Raw genomic sequence first — 20275 nt, 5'->3', positions numbered from 1 at the left:
AGCTTTCAGACCAGAGGCTCCTTCATCAGGCGGTATACTCTGAAAGCTTGCAGTATTTTTTTGGTTAGCTAATAAGGTATCACTGCTATAATAATCTTGCCTTTTTTAACCCAAAAGTATTTAACATCACATAGATTTTCTGGCTAACACTGTACGACGCTAGTTTGGCTATACATTATTAAAATGCTAAATAAAATAGTAATAAAATGAGCTCAAAACTATTTCTAAAAATGTAAGGTACAGCTTTGGCAGCCCTTTTATTGGATCAGTCCTGACATCTAGTGGTAGTTTTGTGAACTGCAGCACATACAGTACTAAATACAAGTGCTACTAAATGCAGAGCTGCATGCAGCTACAATCTGTGCCCCACAGAAGTTTAGTATTGGAGAATCACCACAGGAAGGAAAGTACAGGATCGATAATTAGATGGTAATCCTAATTTGTACAGCTGGGGAGATCTAATTACTTCTTAAAGCAGTCCTCTCACTTCAGCAAGTGGCAGTTATGTAGAGAAAGTTAATACAAGGCACTTACTAATGTATTGTTATCATCCATATTGCCTCCTTTGCTGGCTGGATTCATTTTTCCATCACATTATACACGGCTCGTTTCCATGGTTACGACCACCCTGCAATCCATCAGAGGTGGCCGTGCCAGCCTCCCTGGTGACTGGGACTGTGGGGGCACACATAGACTGGTGCTTTTTTTTTTTATCTTATGCAAGCACAACCACCGCTGATGGATTGCATGGTGGGGGCGTAACCATGGAAACAAGCAGTGTATAATATGATGGAAAACAATCCAGCCAGCAAAGGAAGCAATATGGACAATAACAATACATTAGTAAGTGCCTTGTATTAACTTCCTCTACATAATACATGCTATTTGCTGAAGTGACACAACCCCTTTAATACAGCAGACCGGCTTACAACGTCGGAGCAGAGGGGCAGACGACCTCTTTTTCTGGAAACCCCCCCCCCCTAGCGATATAGCTCACATTGTGTATGATGCATTATGCTATCGTATCGTCTACTTTCTGACAGCAGGTATTTCATGTCTATCAGGCCACATGCACACGACCGGATGTATTTTGCAGTCCGCAAAAAATAGGGATGACGTCCGTGTGCATTCCGTATTTTGCGGAACGGAACAGCTGGCCCCTAATAGAACAGTCCTATCCTAGGACATGTTCTATTTTTTGGAAATACGGACATACGGAAACGGAATGCACGCGGAGTACCTTCAGTTATTTTTTTTGCGGACCCATTGAAATGAATGGTTCCCCATACGGTCTGCAAAAAAAACAACGGAACGGACACGGAAAGAAAATACGTTCGTGTGCATGAGCCCTCACATGAGCGCTTTCTAATGAAGACTGCTCTGGCAGTGGCACAAATTCTTTCAGAGCGTACAAGCAAGTCGTTTTCTGCAAATATAAATGCTGATATACCGTTTTCACCCTATAAGACGCACCTGATGATAAGACGCACCTAGGTTTTTGAGGAGGAAAATAAGAAAAAAAATATTTTGAACCAAAAGGTGTGCTTTTGAACTAAGGGCTCTTTCACACCTGCGTTCTTGTCTTCCGGCATAGAGTTCCGTCGTCGGGGCTCTATGCGGAAGAATCCTGATCAGTTTTATCCTAATGCATTCTGAATGGAGAGAAATCCGTTCAGGATGGATCAGGATGTCTTCAGTTCAGGTCCGGAACGTTTTTTGGCCGGAGAAAATACCGCAGCATGCTGCGCTTTTTGCTCCGGCCAAAAATTCTGAACACTTGCCGCAAGGCCGGATCCGGAATTAATGCCCATTGAAAGGCATTAATCCGGATCCGGCCTTAAGCTAAACGTCGTTTCGGCGCATTGCCGGACCCGACGTTTAGCTTTTTCTGAATGGTTACCATGGCTGCCAGGACGGTAAAGTCCTGGCAGCCATGGTAAAGTGTAGCGGGGAGCAGCATACTTACAGTCCGTGCGGCTCCCGGGGCGCTCCAGAGTGACGTCAGGGCGCCCCATGCCCATGGATCACGTCATCCATGCGCATGGGGCGCTCTGACGTCATTCTGGAGCGCCCCGGGAGCCGCACGGACTGTAAGTATACTGCTCCCCCGCTCCCCACTCCTACTATGGCAGCCAGGACTTTAATAGCGTCCTGGCTGCCATAGTAACACTGAACGCATTTTGAAGACGGATCCGTCTTCAAATGCTTTCAGTACACTTGCGTTTTTCCGGATCCGGCGTGTAATTCCGGCAAGTGGAGTACACGCCGGATCCGGACAACGCAAGTGTGAAAGAGGCCTAATAGTGGTCTGTGGATGGCACTGTCATGGGGGCATCTGTGGATGGCACTGTTATGGAGGCATCTGTGGATGGCACTGTTATGGGGGCATCTGTGGATGGCATGACACTGCTATGGGGGGATCTGTGGATGGCATGACACTGCTATGGGGGGGGGATCTGTGGATGACACTGTTATGGGGGATCATTATGGGGGCATCTGTGGATTGCACTGTTATGGGGGCATCTGTGGATGGCATGACACTGCTATGGGGGGATCTGTGGATGGCATGACACTGCTATGGGGGGGGGATCTGTGGATGACACTGTTATGGGGGATCATTATGGGGGCATCTGTGGATTGCACTGTTATGGGGGCATCTGTGGATGGCATGACACTGCTATGGGAGGGGATCTGTGGATGGCACATATATAGCATCTTATCTAATGTGTCATTCACAGATCCCCCATAACAGTGTCCCTGTGTAGTGAATGGGGGCCAGCATCTGGTTCAGTAATGGCAGCGGGGCCCGATGCAGTCACTGCATTCTTCTACACCGGGCCCCGCTCACAGTAGTATCATCATATCTAACTTGTAGGTATTGTTAAACTATTCAAATATCATCTGAAATCCAGCGCTTTACTTACTACTAACTTCGACTGCACCGGGCCCCGCTGCCATTACAGAACCAGATGCCGGCCCCTCCTCCCTCTCAGCCGATACACCCGACGGCCGCAGCATTCGCCCCATAAGACGCACTGCTATGGGGGGGGGGGGCGCGTCTTATAGGGTGGAAAATACGGTAAGTGCAGAAGTGTGAATGTGGAATATATCACTGTAGTAAAAAGGGGAATCCCCTTATTCACACGACACTGGAAAGGACCGGCCGTTTTTTAGAACCACTGTGACTATGTGGCTATTCACACAGCCGCTTAAATGCCAGTAAATTAGGGCCCATCCACACGACCGTATATTTCTGTCCGCATCATTTCATTCGGGCTGCAAAAGATGCGGAAGCACTCCGTCGCTCCGTTCCATGGTCCCGCAAAGGCATTTTTTACACAGGAGAAAGATGATCCAATTCGCAAAATGTGGAACGCACACGGCCGGTATCCGTCTTTTGAGGACAATTTGCGGATCACTAAAACGGATACTGTCGTGTGAATGAGCCCTAAAGGACGTTTAAGACATGTTATGTTTGACGGCCAGACTGATCCAAGTGAAATCAATAGAACCATTTTTAACGGCCAATAAACAGAAGCGCACCCGTCTACGACCGTTAAAAACAGGTACAATATGAAAAAAACAACTCCCTCACCACAGGCACGGGCGGGGAACACGCGCTCCACACTTCACCCCCAGCGCCATAATAGTACGATGCTGGCCAGGTCTTTAAAGACGGCTTCTTGAGCGCTGCGGGCGCCATAACCGCGGGTGGCCGCCTGCTTCTTATATAGCAGACACCCGAAGCTCATGTCCGCAACTGGAAGTAATGCCAATTGCGGACATTTAACCCCTCAGATGCCGTGGTCAATCCTGACCACGGCATCTGAACACGCTGCAAACGGAAAGCACGCGCTTTCGGTGGTGCTCCGGCTCCCCCGTGTGGCGATCAGAGGAGTCGGAGTGCGTGCAGCAGCCCCCGTCTTTGTGAATGACAGGCGGCTGCTGCATAGTATTTCCTATTGAGCCCAACAGAAAACGGATCCGTCCCCCATTGACTTTCAATGAAGTTCATGACGGATCCGTCTTGGCAATGTTATAGATAATACAACCGGATCCGTATCAGTAATGGAAGCGCTTTTGCCGAGTCCTTCCGGATCCAGCAAAAACGCGCGTGTGAAAGTAGCAAAAAAAAAAAGTTTGATCCAAAATAAGCAGATCTTTTTAGAAGGCTTTTCTTGACAACCCCTGTGGGATCTGTAAAGCGGTAACCCCAATCGGGTCTCTCTACCCAGAAAGAAGCGGTCCTGTCCGGCCTGACTCTGCTGCTAGTTCTGGAGTCCAACCCTCACCATCCACTGCTCCCTATTGATCCTGACTGCTGGGAGCACCGGGGAGACCAGGAAAGCTCAACCATTCATGATACCAGTAGGGGGACCGCTCGTCCCTGTCACGTCTGAACACCTCCCGCAGCTGCGGCGCTCCCCCTCCCCCTCCCGTCACCTGACAGGGCCGGTGCACGTGACTCCTACGTCATCACCCCTGTGCGAGTCCTGCGCAATGAGTGACTGCGGTGCGGGGTGAGAACGGTACGTTGTGTAGTAGTGGGCAGTGTGTGTGCGGGGGGCCGGATAGCTTCTCCTCACATTGCGACTTGTCACCCGCACTGCGGACACTGATACTGACCCTCATGTCACCTTTGTTTTGTTTGTGAGTCTCTAAGGCAGCAAAAATGAAGCCTTAAATATATGCAAATGAGTCATGGCAAATGCCCCGCCCCCCGACCTTACTGGAGCCTAGCTCCTCCCCTGCGGATCCTCCTGCCAGACCTTCTTGTCACATCATTTTTTGGCCTCATTGCTAGGCGCGTTTCTTACACTGCCCACTGTGGTCAAGGCATAGTGACATCCAGTGCGCATGCCCAGGCCCACAGCAGTGAGGCGCACTGGTTTTTGGCTGAGCACTTGTGATGGATTATTTGAAGATCTATAAAGAGTAACTAAACCTTTGTGTAAAAGTTTAATAAGATTTCCCTAATGCCCTAATAATAGTTTTTGTAATATACTTTATTAATGGATTTTGTATTTGTATTAGAATTTTCCCTACCTTCATAACAAAAAAGTTATGCATGCCGTCATGGAATTGTGTTATGGTCCTTGGTAATGGAATCCATAACGCAATTCAGTAAATACCACAAAACGAACTTCAAAATCTGAAATTCGCTCATCCCTAAAAGTATATTAGAAAACCTTTTATTAGTGCATTAGGGACATCTTATTCAAATTTTATTCCAAAGTTTAGTTTGGGTGGGTTCGCACTAGCGTTATGCCATTCTGTTATAGGTTCCGTGTATAACGGAATATAATGGCCAGACGGAAGCCTTTAAGAGGCATTCCGTTTTGCTCCGTCCTAATAGAAGTCTATGGACAAGCATAACGGATCAGTCTGGTTTCCTGTCAGCAGGACTTTTTTTCCCGTCCTGCATAACGGAGACCTGACGGATCCGTTATGCTTGCCCATAGACTATTAGGACGGAGCAAAACGGAATGCCTCTTAAAGGCTTCCGTCTGGCCATTCCATTATATTCCGTTATAAACGGAACCTATAACGGAATGGCATAACGCTAGTGCGAACCTCTCCTTCGGCCCCTTTCACACGGGCGAGAATTCCGCGCAGGTGCAATGTGGGAGGCGGACGCATTGCACCCGCACTGAATCCGGACCCATTCACTTCATTGGGGCTGTGCACATGAGCGGTTAAAAGTAATCTAACAAATTTAACTCACCCCATCCACTTGATCGCGTAGCGGATCTCCTCTTCTTTTTACTTTCTCCAGGACCTGGCTAAAGGACCTTTGATGATGTCACTGCGCTCATCACATGGTCAATTTCTTCAGAACCTGGCTAAAGGACCTTTAATGACGGCACTGCGCTCATCACATGGTCCATTTCTTCAGGACCTGGCTAAAGGACCTTTGATGACGTCACTGCGCTCATCACCATGGTGATGGATCATGTGATGAGCGCAGTAACGTCATCAAAGGTCCTTTAGCCAGGTCCTGAAGAAAGTAGAAAGAAGAGGAGATCTGCTACGCGATCAAGTGGATGGGGTGAGTTAAATTTGTTTATTATTTTTAACCCCTCAATGGACATTTTACAAAGCATTCTGTATTAAGAATGCTATTATTTTCCCTTATAACCATGTTATAAGGGAAAATAATAAAATCTACACAACACCGAACCCAAACCCGAACTTCAGTGAAGAAGTGTGGGTACCAAACATGCCGATTTTTCTCACGCGCGTGCAAAACTCATTAAAACGCTTTGCACTCGTGCGGAAAAATCACGCATTTTCCCGCAACGCACCCGCATCTTGTCCGGCCCTCACACGCGACGCCCGTGTGATAGAGGCCTTACTCTTTAAGGCTTCATTTTTGCTACTTTGGAGACCTCCCCAACAATACAAAGGTGGCATGAGGGTCAGTATCAGTGTCCGCAGAGCTATAGGATCAGTGTGAAACCTGTCTAGTTGGTGACAGACTCTCTTTAATACAAGGCACTTACTAATGTATTGTTATTGTCCATATTGCCTCCTTTGCTGGCTGGATTCATTTTTCCATCACATTATACACTGCCCATATCCAGGGGTTACTGCCACCAGGAGCTGCTGCACATGCGTGTCTGTAGGAGGTCTGGGTCACCAGAGAGGCGTTTTCCCCAAATGTGCAAGCACCACCACCACTGCTGGATTATAGGGTGGTCATAACCATGGAAACGAGCAGTGTATAATGTGATGGAAAAACGAATCCAGCCAGCAAAGGAGGCAATATGGATAATAATACATTAGTAAGTGCCTTTTATAAACTTTCTCTACATGATAAATGCCATTTACAGAAGTGAGGCATGCTGCAGCCATGGTGTATATGTTCTGTCGGGGCCTATGGACGTAGCGGAGGGTGGTTTCCCCTTCCTTGGTCTTCCTCTGTGTAGACGCTCTATATACTTGTACCAAAATTTTTGGAATGAGCACTGAAAAACTCTTCAGGAAAGCAGAGCACAATGTTAGTGAACAGGGTTTTATAAGCGCCATTCACTCGTAGAATATCCACCTCGGATCCGCGGCCTGCCCGCTCTGATGTCGCAGCATTCAGTGAATCCTCACTAGTGGCTCGCACTGTGGTAACCTGGTGTGTCCCTGTGTTATGTAGACCACCATTCATTTAAGTAGCAGCCGTGTAATCCTCCAGCAATGAGAGAAGTGAGGGCCACAGCGCTCAGAATGGCGGAACCAACATGGAGGACCCAAACAGAAGCATCATGATTCAGGGTTATGTGACGGATGACCTTAGGTAGTCCGAGAAAGGTGCCCTGTATTTTTTTCTGTCCAGGCAATATGCATTGGAATATAAAGTATTCCGAAACGTTGTAGTTTAAGAATCAAAAGTAAAGCCTCATTCACACAAAACCAGGAGTGGATCCTCCACAGACATAAGGGATAAGGCTACTTTCACACTTGCGTTGTTCTTTTCCGGCATAGAGTTCCGTCACAGGGGCTCTATACCGGAAAAGAACTGATCAGGTATGTCCCCATGCATTCTGAATGGAGAGTAATCCGTTCAGTTTGCATCAGGATGTCTTCAGTTCAGTCGTTTTGACTGATCAGGCAAAAGAAAAAACCGTAGCATGCTACGGTTTTATCTCCGGCTAAAAAAACTGAAGACTTGCCTGAATGCCGGATCAGGCATTTTTTCCCATAGGAATGTATTAGTGCCGGATCCGGCATTCAGAATACCGGAATGCCGGATCCGTCCTTCCGGTATGCGCATGCGCAGACTGAAAAAAAGGTGAAAAAATAAATGCCGGATCCGTTTTTGCCGGATGACACCGGAAAGACGGATCCGGCATTTCAATGCATTTTTTCGACTGATCAGGCATTTTTTTCGACTGATCAGGATCCTGATCAGTCTTACTAATGCCATCAGTTAGCATACATTTTGCCTGATCCGGCAGGCAGTTCCGGCGACGGAACTGCCTGCCGGATCTCTCTGCCGCAAGTGTGAAAGTAGCCTAAGAGGAAGATCTGCTCCTGTTCTGTGTTTAGAGCCGCACCTGGTTTTGGCTCACTATCACTGATGGAAATCACTGACCGAACACGGACGTGTAAATGAGGCATAAAAGGGTAAAAAAAAAAAGAGTTAAAATGAAGGGAAAAAGACCTAGAAAACAGTGACAACAATTTCATGAAACCGTTTTTATTCAATAAAAATCATAGCGTGTACATATCTGGTATCCCATCAATCAGAACAACCTGTCTAATAAGGTTTCTCAGCCGCTCGCTACGCTCACTCATACTCAAAAAAGACCAAACAGGCCGAGCACTGATAACACCGGTGTCACGGGTGTACAGTACACTGTGCTTGAGCGCTGCCCGCATCTATTATAGTAACCAAGGTACCAGCTCAAAAGCTGAAAACAACCTACAAAGAAGAAACGAGCCCAAAACAGCACCCATAAAATATAACAAAGCTTTATTGTGTATACAAATATCATTAAAAAACAAACAAACATTTTTATGAAAAATCACATGATGCAAGGACAGCTGGCCGAAAAAGCATCCTCCAGAGATCACTTAATTTGCAAATAGGGGTGAATACTGGGATAGTACCTGAAAACAACATAGCTACAAATAGTGCCAGGAGGTACGCCAAAACGCGTCCACCATTGACCAATTGCACATTTTTTATACTCCGGTCTGGACACAGTTATTACTATTTGTAGCTATGTTGTTTACAGGGTATTATCCCAGTGGATGTAGTCCAGACCGTACATTATAATATACACACCTTCCCATAGTCACCCCCATTGCCAATTATGTGATCTCTGGAGGATGCTTTTTCTGCCACCTGTCCTTGCATCATGTGAATACTTCGTTTGAATACTATACGGAGCAAGCGCTCTGTACAGTATTAGAATGTATTGGCTCAGATGAGCCGAAGTTATTGGTTCGCAAAGTCTCACGAGACTTCGCATCATAACTTCATAAATTAATTTCTACTGTAAGGGTCCATTCACATGTCCACAAATGGGTCCGCATCCATTCCGCAATATCGGGAACGGGTGCGGACCCATTCATTCTCAAAGGGGCCGGAAGAGATGCGAATGCGGAGAGCACATAGTGTGCTATCCGCATTTCCGGGCCGTGGCTCCGCAAAAAAATAGAACATGTATTCTTGTCCAATTACGGACAAGAATAGGCAGTTCTATGGGGGGTGCCGGCCGGGTGTATTGCGGATCTGCAATACACCACGGACGTGTGAATGGACCCTTAAAAAAACATTTCCCGAACTCTGGTTTGGTTCCAATGTACCTCAAAATCAGCACTAAAAACGCCTCATAACAGTTTCTCATTCATTTCAATGGGAAGCAGCACTTTTTTTTTTACACGTGGAAAAAAGAATCAGCATGCCCTATCTTGTGACAGAATCAGCGATCAATCTTCCATTGAAACGAATGGGAAGCTGAAAAAAACAGCTCTAAATAAGTCTTTGCTTTTTTGTGCGTTTTCTGTGCTTTTTTAAAAAAAAAAAGAAAATTCTGCTTTGTAATGAAATGAACAGCCATTGGTTTAATAAGGACCCATCAAAAACCGCATGAAAAAATGTGCATTTTTTTCGTGCTGAATCATGTGAACTGGCCCATGCAGTAGTCGCCTCCATTGTATGGGGACGAACGATGGCTACTGCCTTCCGATTCATTGTGTCTGGGCAGCAGATCCCTGTTCACACAGCACAATCTGCTGCCCAGCGATGAGCATTTAATGTGCTGCAGGGAAGATCATATTGTTAGTATGAACGTGCGTTCCTGAAAATGTGCCTGTGTAAAGGTTCTGCCGATTACCCAGTGATCAAGAAAACCACTCGTTCATCGGGTGATCGGCAGCACCTTTGTAGATACTAATGTTCGGTGGAGATAATTGGGCCGACAATCCAGCGTTATACATAGAGCGCTCCAATGACCGTATACCCACCATCAGCAAACTACCGGCGGGTGTATGGTAGTAACGGTAAAGGGAGTGCACTGGTTGAAGTAGTCGGTTGTAATGTGTCCAGACGGGTAAAACATCTGTAATACGTCAGTTACCGGAGTCTTACCCAAAACGACTTCTTTGGTGCGGTTTTTGCCAGGAGACGTGCTAGTGTTGGGGTGGGTTGCTTCCTCTAACATGCCTTTTTTATATTGTAGATGAGTAAGATTTGTGCTGTGTTTGGTGGATCCAGAGGGATTGGAAAAGCCGTGGCCAAGTTATTAGTGGAAAAAGACCATAAGGTGGCTGTGATATCCAGGAATCTGGACCTAGCTAAAGCCACCACTGAAGAGATTGGAGGTTGGTATAGATAGCCCAGTCCGTCCATGTTAGGGCTACACGATGCGATAAAGGGCTTTCATGTTTAATATACTGACTAGGCCTTGTGCATGTGACCGTAAGCATTTTGTAAATGGCGGATCGATCTGCAAAATACAGAAGTGGGCCGTGTGCCGCCTGCGGACCTCAATGGGTCTGCGTTCCATATTTTGCAGACAAGAGTAGGACACGTTCTCTCTTTTGCAGAACGGACATACAGATGCAGAAGGCACACTGATGAGGCCTTAACAGAACTTAACAAGAGCGGGATATGCCGTCCCTATGGTCGCTGCGGGTCTTACCTTTTTTTTTACGGTCAGCAAAAACGGGGTCCGTAGGTCCGTGATCCGTGACTGTTTTTTCGTCCATGGGTCTTCCTTGATTTTTGGAGGATCCACGGACATGAAAAAAAAGTCGTTTTGGTGTCCGCCTGGCCGTCGGAGCCAAACGGATCCGTTCTGAATTACAATGCAAGTCAATGGGGACGGATCCGTTTGACGTTGACACAATATGGTGCAATTTCAAACGGATCCGTCCCCCATTGACTTTCAATGTAAAGTCAGGAGTTAATATACCATAGGATCGGAGTTTTCTCCAATCCGATGGTATATTTTAACTTTAAGCGTCCCCATCACCATGGGAACGCCTCTATGTTAGAATATACTGTCGGATATGAGTTAGATCGTGAAACTCAAATACGATAGTATATTCTAACACAGAGGCATTCCCATGGTGATGGGGACGCTTCAGGTTAGAATATACTAAAAGAACTGTGTACATGACTGCCCCCTGCTGCCTGGCAGGTGCTGCCAGGCAGCAGGGGGCAGACCCCCCCCCCTGTTTTTAGCTCATTGGTGGCCAGTGCGGCCGGCCCCCCCTCCCCCCTGTAGTTAACTATTTGTTGTCCAGTGCGGCCGGCCCCCTCCCTCCCCTATAGTTAACTCATTGGTGGCCAGTGGGCCCCCCTCCCTCCCCTGTAGTTAACTCGTTGGTGGCCAGTGGGCCCCCCTCCCTCCCTGTAGTTAACTCTTTGTTGTCCAGTGCGGCCGGCCCCCCCTCCCTCCCCTGTAGTTAACTCGTTGGTGGCCAGTGGGCCCTCCCCCCTCCCTCCCCCTCCTAATTAAAATCTCCCCCCCTATCATTGGTGGCAGCGGAGAGTACCGATCGGAGTCCCAGTTTAATCGCTGGGGCTCCGATCGGTAACCATGGCAACCAGGACGCTACTGCAGTCCCGGTTGCCATGGTTACTTAGCAATTTGTAGAAGCATTATACTTAGCTGCGATGTCTCCGTGTCCGGCGGGAGCTCCTCCGACTGGTAAGTGACAGGTCTGTGCGGCGCATTGCTGGCCACCAACAAGTTAACTACAGGGGAGGGAGGGGGGGCCGGCCGCACTGGACAACAAAGAGTTAACTACAGGGGAGGGAGGGGGGGGGCCCACTGGCCACCAACGAGTTAACTACAGGGGAGGGAGGGGAGGCCCACTGGCCACCAACGAGTTAACTACAGGGGAGGGAGGGGGGGCCGGCCGCACTGGACAACAAAGAGTTAACTACAGGGGAGGGAGGGGGGCCCACTGGCCACCAATGTGTTAACTACAGGGGGGGGGGGCTGCCCCCTGCTGCCTGGCAGCACCTGCCAGGCAGCAGGGGGCAGTCATGTACACAGTTCTTTTAGTATATTCTAACCTGAAGCGTCCCCATCACCATGGGAACGCCTCTGTGTTAGAATATACTGTCGGATTTGAGTTTTCAAGCTCTGAAAATGCTTTTATGCAGACAGATCCGTCTGTATGAAAGTAACCTACGGCCACGGATCACGGACACGGATGCCAATCTTGTGTGCATCCGTGTTCTTTCACGGACCCATTGACTTGAATGGGTCCGTGAACCGTTGGCCGTGAAAAAAATAGGACAGGTCGTATTTTTTTCACGGCCAGGAAACACGGATCACGGATGCGGCTGCAAAACGGTGCATTTTCCGATTTTTCCACGGACCCATTGAAAGTCATTGGGTCCGCGAAAAAAAACGGAAAACGGCACAACGGCCACGGGTGCACACAACGGTCGTGTGCATGAGGCCTAAGGCTTGGATTCTTCCTAATGCACAGAGATCTCCCCGTATATCAATATAATCATATAGAAACTGGTGGCTGATCTCTGTACATTAGTCCACCATGCCCATCCTGTAGGGCCAGGCAGCTGTATATTTGCAATGCCATGTAAATCAGATCAGTCATCTGGTATTGCTATGTGTTATCTGTCACACAGGTCACCTGGCACTCAGCTGTGACGTTTCTAAAGAACATGAAGTTCAGCGCACATTTCAAGAGATTGTAAAAAATATTGGCAATGTAACCTACCTGGTCAATGCAGCTGGAATAAATAGGTAAGTGATATTCAAAACATACAGACTTTGGAAGGGTGAGGTAAGTGTCACTGGCACATTCTGCAGGTGACAGTACAGAATAGAATGACTTGTCCACCCAGGACCCTGTAGAGAGAGAACCCAGCAGGTGTCTGGGGGTTATTTGAGATGATCGCTGGGTGCTTCAGCAGCTGATCAGCGGGGACACTTACATTCTGATGGGGAGTCATTCAGTGCGGATAACACATTTATAAAGGACAGCACTTAAAGGGGTTATCCCATGATTGATGTAAAATTGAAGATCAGACATCATATAGTACATGACAACCTCTTTCTAACAAAGCTAGAACCAGCCCTGTACATCACATGGATCCAGAGATCTCCACATTTACTTCTCCAAATGCTCTCCTAGATTATCTTCAGACTGGCAGCTCAGGGGGCATGTCCTCTCTGCTGCAGCTCTCTCTCTGTAACATATGGCTAGTGGCAATTGGAGATTTAAATTGAGCATGTTCGACCAGCTCAGTGAGACAGACAAAAAATAAGTCAAAGAACAAACAGCAGGTGGCGCTATACAGATACATTTTGTTTGAAAAATGTAGAATATGTTTCATGACACAACCCCTTTAAAAGGGATTAGAAAAACTTGGCTGCTTTTTTCCTGAAACAGCACCACTCCTGTCCATGGGTTGTGTGTGGTATTGTAGCTCCATTGGGCAGAGCTGCAGTACCGCACACTACCTGTGGACAGGGGTGGTGCTGTTATTAGAAGAAAGCAGTCATGTTTTTTCTAATCCAGGACAACCCATATAAAATAAGTGGCTATGTGATAGAGGAATACTCCCCTTAACCTCTTAAGGACACAGCCTTATTTCACCTGAAGGACCAGGCCATTTTTTGCAAATCTGACCAGTGTCACTTTAAGTGGTGATAACTTTAAAACGCTTTGACTTATCCAGGCCATTCTGAGATTCTTTTTTCGTCACATATTGTACTTCATGACACTGGTAAAATGGAATCCCAAAAATTATTTTTTATTTATAAAAAAATACAAAATTTGCCAAATATTTGGAAAAATTTGCAAACTTCCAAGTTTCAATTTCTCTACTTCTATAATACATAGTAATACCTACAAAAAGAGTTATTACTTTACATTTCCCATATGTCTACTTCATGTTTGGATCATTTTGGGAATGACATTTTATTTTTGGGGAACGTTACAAGGCTTAGAAGTTTAGAAGTAAATCTTGAAATTTCTCAGAAATGTTCAAAAACCAACTTTTTAAGGACCAGTTCAGGTCTGAAGTCACTTTGTAAGGCTTACATAATAGAAACCACCCAAAAATGACCTATTCTAGAAACTACACCCCTCACGGTATTCAAAACTGATTTTACAAACTTTGTTAACCCTTTAGGTGTTCCACAAGAATTAATGGAAAATAGAGATACAATTTAAAAATTTCACTTTTTTGGCAGATTTTCCATTTTCATTTTTTTTTTCCAGTTACAAAGCAAGGGTTAACAGCCAAACAAAACTCAATATTTATGGCCCTGATTCTGTAGTTTACAGAAACACCCCATATGTGGTCCTAAACTGCTGTACGGGCACACGGTAGGGCGCAGAATGAAAGGAATGTCATATGGTTTTTGGAAGGCAGGTTTTGCTGGACTGGTTTTTTTGACACCATGTCTCATTTGAAGCCCCCCTGATGCACCCCTAGAGTAGAAACTCCAAAAAAGTTACCCCATTTTAGAAACTACGGAATAGGGTGGAAGTTTTGTTGGTACTAGTTTAGGGTACATATGATTTTTGGTTCTATATTACACTTTTTGTGAGGCAAGGTAACAAGAAATAGCAGTTTTGGCATAGTTTTTTTTTTTTTGTTATTTACAACATTCATCTGACAGGTTACATCACGGACGTGGCGATACCTAATATGTATACAATTTTTTTATTTATGTAAGTTTTACACAATGATTTCATTTTTGAAACCAAAAAAATCATGTTTTAGTGTCTACATAGTCTGAGAGCCATAGTTTTTTCAGTGTTTGGGCGATTATCTTAGTTAGGGTCTCATTTTTTGCGGGATGAGATGACGGTTCGATTGGCACTATTTTGGGGTGCATATGACTTTTTGATCGCTTGCTATTACACTTTTTGTAATGTAAGATGACAAAAAATTGCTTTTTTTACACTTTTTTTAATTTCTTTTTTACGGTGTTCACCTGAGGGGTTAGGTCATGTGATATTTTTATAGAGCAGGTTATTATGGACGCGGCGATACCTGATATGTATATTTTTTTATTAACAAAAAAAATGATGTTTTAGTGTCTCCATATTCTGAGCCATAGTTTTTTTATTTTTTGGGCGATTGTCTTAGGTAGGGGCTCATTTTTTGCGGGATGAGGTGACGGTTATATTGGTACTATTTTGGTGGGCATACGCCTTTTTTTCTTACTGTTGTACTTTTTGTGATGTAAGGTGACAAAAAAATGGTTTATTTAGCACAGTTTTTATTTTTTATTTTTTACGGTGTTCATCTGAGGGGTTAGGTCATGTGATATGTTTATAGAGCCGGTCGATACGGACACGGCGATACCTAATATGTAAACTCCCCCCCCCCCCTATTTTTTACCAATTTTTTACCAATTTTTTTAACTTTATTTGTGGAAAATGACGTTTTTGTTTATTTTTACTTGAAACTTTTTTTTTACTTTATTTGGGGGTCTAATGCCTTTTACAATGCATTCCAATACTTCTGTATTGGAATGCATTGGCTGTATGAGTAATACAGTGAGTATTACTCATACAACTTCCGGCCTGTGAGATCCAGGGGGCTAGATCTCACAGGCTCGTCACCGGAAGGCAGCGCAGATGCCTCAGAGAGGCATCGCGCTGCCTTCCATGCCAACGGGTCCCCCCTACAGCCGCATGGGGACCCGATGGCACCGCCGCATAAGGTAAAACCGCAAACCGCAGGTCTGAGTTGACCTGCGGTTTGCGGCGATCACGGGACTCCCCCTCGCATTTAGCTAAGGTGCCCGCTCAATGATTTGAGCAGGCACCTTGTTCCGATCACTGCCCGCCGAGTGGCGGTGATCGGAAATACATAGGACGTACCCGTACGCCCTGTGTCCTTAAGGACCGAGAAATCAGGGCGTACCGGTATGCCATATGTCCTAAACAGGTTAAAGGGGTTCTTTACCTTTTTCTTACTAATGATCTATGCTTTCGATAAGTCATCAGCATCTGATCGACACCCGGCATCCCCGCCAATCAGCTCTTTGAGAAGGCAGCGGCACTTGCAGTAGGCCTTCTTACTGATTCTTGCAGGACAGTGGCGTCACAACTAGGGATGAGCGAATCGACAAGTCAATTCACATAAAACTTCATTCCAATACTGTACGGAGCAGGAGGTACCTTGGAACCGAACCCGAGTTCGGAAAATGTTTTTTTACAGTATAAATTAATTTATGAAATTATTACCTGAAGTCTTGCTAGACTTTGCAAAGTCATAACTTCGGGTCATCGGAGCCAATACATTCTAATACTGTACAGAATGCTGCTCCGTACAGTATTGGAACAAAGTTTTATGCAAATCGACTTCGGATGTTTCATCTGAAGTTGATTTGTTTATCCCTAGTCAAGTCACGACTATTTCACAGGCCTCGGCGTGGCTCAGCCCCATTCACTTCAATGGGGCTGAGCTGTGCACAGGCCACCTGACATAGTCATGATGTCACTGGCCCACGGGAATCTACAAGAAGGCCATGTCACTTCTGCCAGTGCCGCTGCCTTCTCAAACAGCTAATCGGTGGGGGTCCCAGGTGTCAGACTCCCTCTGATAAGGTATCCAAAGGATAGATCCCTTTTAACCCTTAGGATACCGGAAGTGTTTTTGTTTTCATTTTTCTTCCCTATCTTCCTTGAGTCATAACTTTTTTATTTTTCCGTTCACATAGCTGTTTGAGGGCTTATTTTCTGCAGGACAAGTTGTACTTTCTAATGTCACCATTAATTATGGCATACAATGTAGAGGGAAGCGGTAAAAAAATTCCAAATGGGGTGGAATTGGAAAAAAAAATAAAAAAACGTTCCGTTGAGATCAGCAAAACTGACCAATGTGTTTCATTCTCTGGGTCAGTATGATTACAACGATACCCCATATGTATAGGTTTATTATGTCTAAATAGTGTAAAAATACATTTAACCTTTTTAAAAAAATATATATATATTTTTTTTACATCACTATATTCTGACCCCCATAACTTGTTTATAGTTATATCTACTGAGCTATGTGGGGGCTTATTTCTTGTAGGACAATCTTTAGTTTTTACTGATACCATTTTGGAGTGTGTATGACTTTTTAATCACATTTTATTACTAGTGGGGCTGGGATGTAATATTACCACTTTACAAAACGTTGGTGCGGCCTCATCTGGAATATGTAGTTCAGTTCTGGGCACCAGTCCATAGAAAGGACGCACTGCAGCTAGAAAAAGTACAGAGGAGAGCGACTAAACTGATAAGGGGCATGGAGGGTCTGGTCTAAATTTAGTCTTGAGAAGAGACGTCTAAGGGGGGACATGATTAACCTATACAAATATATAAATGGGCCATACAAAAAATACGGTGAAAAACTGTTCCATGTCAAATGCGCTCAAAAGACAAGGGGGCACTGCCTCCGACTGGAGAGGAAAAAGTTCAGTCTCCAGAAGCGCCAAAGCTTTTTTACTGTAAGAACTGTGAATCTGTGGAATAGACTTCCTCAGGACGTGGTCACAGCAGGAACAGTGGACAGTTTTAAAAAAGGTTTAGATAAATTCTTAAAAGTAAACAACATTAATGCTTATTAAAATATGTAGAAATATGAGTCTCACTCCCTTCTGGGATTCACGTTCCCACCTATCCCTTGGGTGAACTTGATGGACTTATGTCTTTTTTCAACCGTATTAACTATGTACATTTTTTGGGTAAGAGAAGCTATGAAAAAATGGCAAATTGGGGATTTTGACCCTTTTTTTCCGTTACGCCATTCGCCGTATTGGAAAAATATTTTTTATATTTTAATAGTACAGGTGTTTTTCGTCACAGTGATACCCATGATGTTTATATTTTTTGTTATTTAGGTATTTATTTTTTCATTATACAGAAACAGGGGTGATTTAAATTTTTAGACTTTTGAATTTTTTTATATATTTTTAAAGTTTTTTTTTTTTACTTATTTGTAATAATTTTGACGCTTGTATTTAAGCGTATAAAATTCACTCAGCTCTGGTGCACCTAGCTTTTCTGCTGCCTAAGGCAAATATTGAAATGGCCCCCCATTACCTCCAGTGCTACTGTTAAAGGGGTTGTCCTCTTTTTACTACTGATGACCTATACTCAGGATAGGTCATCAATATCAGATCAGCCGTGGTCCTACGGCACCCCCGACGATCAGCTATTTGAAGAGAGGGCAGCGCTCATATGAGAGCTGCTTTCTCTGTTCTGTTCACCTGGTCGCGGTAGAATTTGCAGTGATAAGCATGTAAACAGAACAGAGAAGGCAGCGCTCATACAAAACAAAACAAAACAAAAAAAACAGGACAACCCCTTTAAATACATACTTGGAAAACATTACATACAGCACTACAGAGCATACAGGGTAATACAGCGCCACATATTGTACCTCTTATATCCAGTGACTTCTCTTCTCTGAAGTAGATATTCTATTTCCTCTTCTTCTTCTGTCAGACCAGACCACCATGGTGACTTCTTTCAGCCGTGCCTCGTCTCTACAGAGTTTAACAGACATCTTACTTTCCTACTTTTCCATCCTCCTCCTCCTCAACACCCCATCCTGCCACCCCCAATACTGTGTCCACTGTGCTCCCCAATACTTTCCTGCAGAAACAGTCCCCCTGAAAATATTAGTACCACACAGATAGTGCGTCAGTACAAAACACCCCTTTATATTGTGCGCTAGTACAAAAAAATCCCCCCTTCCTTTCAGATCAGACCCCTTATAAAACCCTAAATTAGATTCCCCCCAGTCAGACCTCTCTAGACCCCCCCAGTAATACAATACATAATACAATACAGATGGAAGCGCTCATTGCTGGAGGGGTGACGTGCCCACATACTGCGACGGGGCACGGAAGTGCATAGTTCCCTGTCCCGCTGCCGATCACCGCCATAGGCTTCAGGCCTAGTAGGCCTGAGGCCTATACGGTAGTGAAATCCCGGCGCAGGCATGCGTGATGACGTCATTGCGCACGCCTGTGCCGGGACGCAGCAGCACAGTGAAGTGTGTGCGCCTTCCTCTGCGAGCAAGCGCAGGTGAGTATTTAGCTTTTTTTCTTTTTCTTTTTTCTTTTTAAGTGCCAACTTTGGGGGACATGGGGGGGCGGAAATATCATGGAGGGATACTGTGTGGGGGCAAATTATTATGGGAGGGATTACTATGTGAGGGCAAATATTATGGTAGGGATTACTATGTGGGGGCAAATTATTATGAGAGGGATTACTATATGGGGCAATGTGGGGGAAACTACTGTGTTGGAAATTACTGTGGGGGAAATTACTGCATGGGGGAAACTACTGTGTGGGGGCAGTGTGGGGGAAATTACTATATGGGGGCAGCGTGGGGGGCGTTGCTATTGGGGAGGCACTGTAGGGGCAATTATATTATTTCTGGGGACACTATACAGGGATTATTACCTGGAGCACAATATAGGGTGTTATTATTACTGGGGGCACTCTAGGGGACATTATAACTGCTGTGGACACTATAGGGACATTTGAGGTAATTTATCAAACTGGTGTAAAGTAGGAATAGCTCGGTTGCTCATAGCAGCCAATCAGATTCCACCTTTCATATTTGACAGCTCTTTTGGAAATCCAGTTCTACTTTACACCAGTTTGATAAAGGAACCCAATGTCTACTGGGGTCACTATATTTTCAGCAGTATAGTACCTGGGGCATTGGGGAGCACAACGGGAACAGTATTGGGGGTGGCAGCAGGAGGACACTGTGGGGACACCAGGATGGGGAGGTTGATGGAAAAACTGAGAAATCTAACGCGTCTGTATTACAAACTCTGTAGAGACGAGATGCGGCTGAAAGAATTTGTCATGGCGGTCTGGGTCAAACGGAGGAGAAGAGGAAAGAGAAGGTCTACATGACAGGAGATGTCCCTGGATGTAAGAGGTATGTGGTCAAGTATTGGGGGTGGGGGGTGCCAGAGAAAGGACACCCTAGGCACGCCACTGCAGATATCTAGAGCATGAATAGACGGACAGAGGCTCACACTGTATAAGATAACGTTCTCCTATTTGTGTGGGCAGATCATGAGTGTCTGGAATATCGGGGGAAATGAAAGTGAAGGTTTTTGTGGAAAATAACTAAAAAAATAAAAAGAAAGATAGAGGGGTTTCCTAGACTCCAGATATTGATGACCTATCATTAGGATAGTCATCAACATTGATTGATGGGGGTCCAGCACCCCTCAGCCCCACGATCAGCTGTTCAGAAATAGCACTTCAAGCTGGGCTAGAAGCACAGCTGTGTTCACAGTGTAGTGGT

General features: G+C 45.3%; 1 protein-coding gene across 2 annotated transcripts in view; it reads left to right on the top strand.

Annotated features, from left to right (window-relative positions):
• The first annotated feature begins 4438 nt into the window (after nt 1-4438).
• The window catches only part of CBR4 (carbonyl reductase 4), a 53859-nt gene continuing 38022 nt past the window's right edge, over nt 4439-20275 (top strand). For both annotated transcript variants that reach the window (XM_040420527.1, XM_040420526.1), the window contains exons 1-3: nt 4439-4529; nt 10182-10323; nt 12611-12728. In XM_040420527.1, coding sequence (XP_040276461.1) covers nt 10182-10323; nt 12611-12728 — 260 coding nt within the window. In that variant the 5' untranslated portion in view covers nt 4439-4529. The remainder of the gene's footprint in view (nt 4530-10181; nt 10324-12610; nt 12729-20275) is intronic.

The sequence above is a fragment of the Bufo bufo genome, chromosome 2 (assembly GCF_905171765.1).
Source record: "Bufo bufo chromosome 2, aBufBuf1.1, whole genome shotgun sequence".
Lineage (NCBI taxonomy): Eukaryota > Metazoa > Chordata > Amphibia > Anura > Bufonidae > Bufo > Bufo bufo.
Note: the sequence above shows the minus strand (reverse complement) of the source record. Positions and strands in the feature narration are given on the sequence as shown.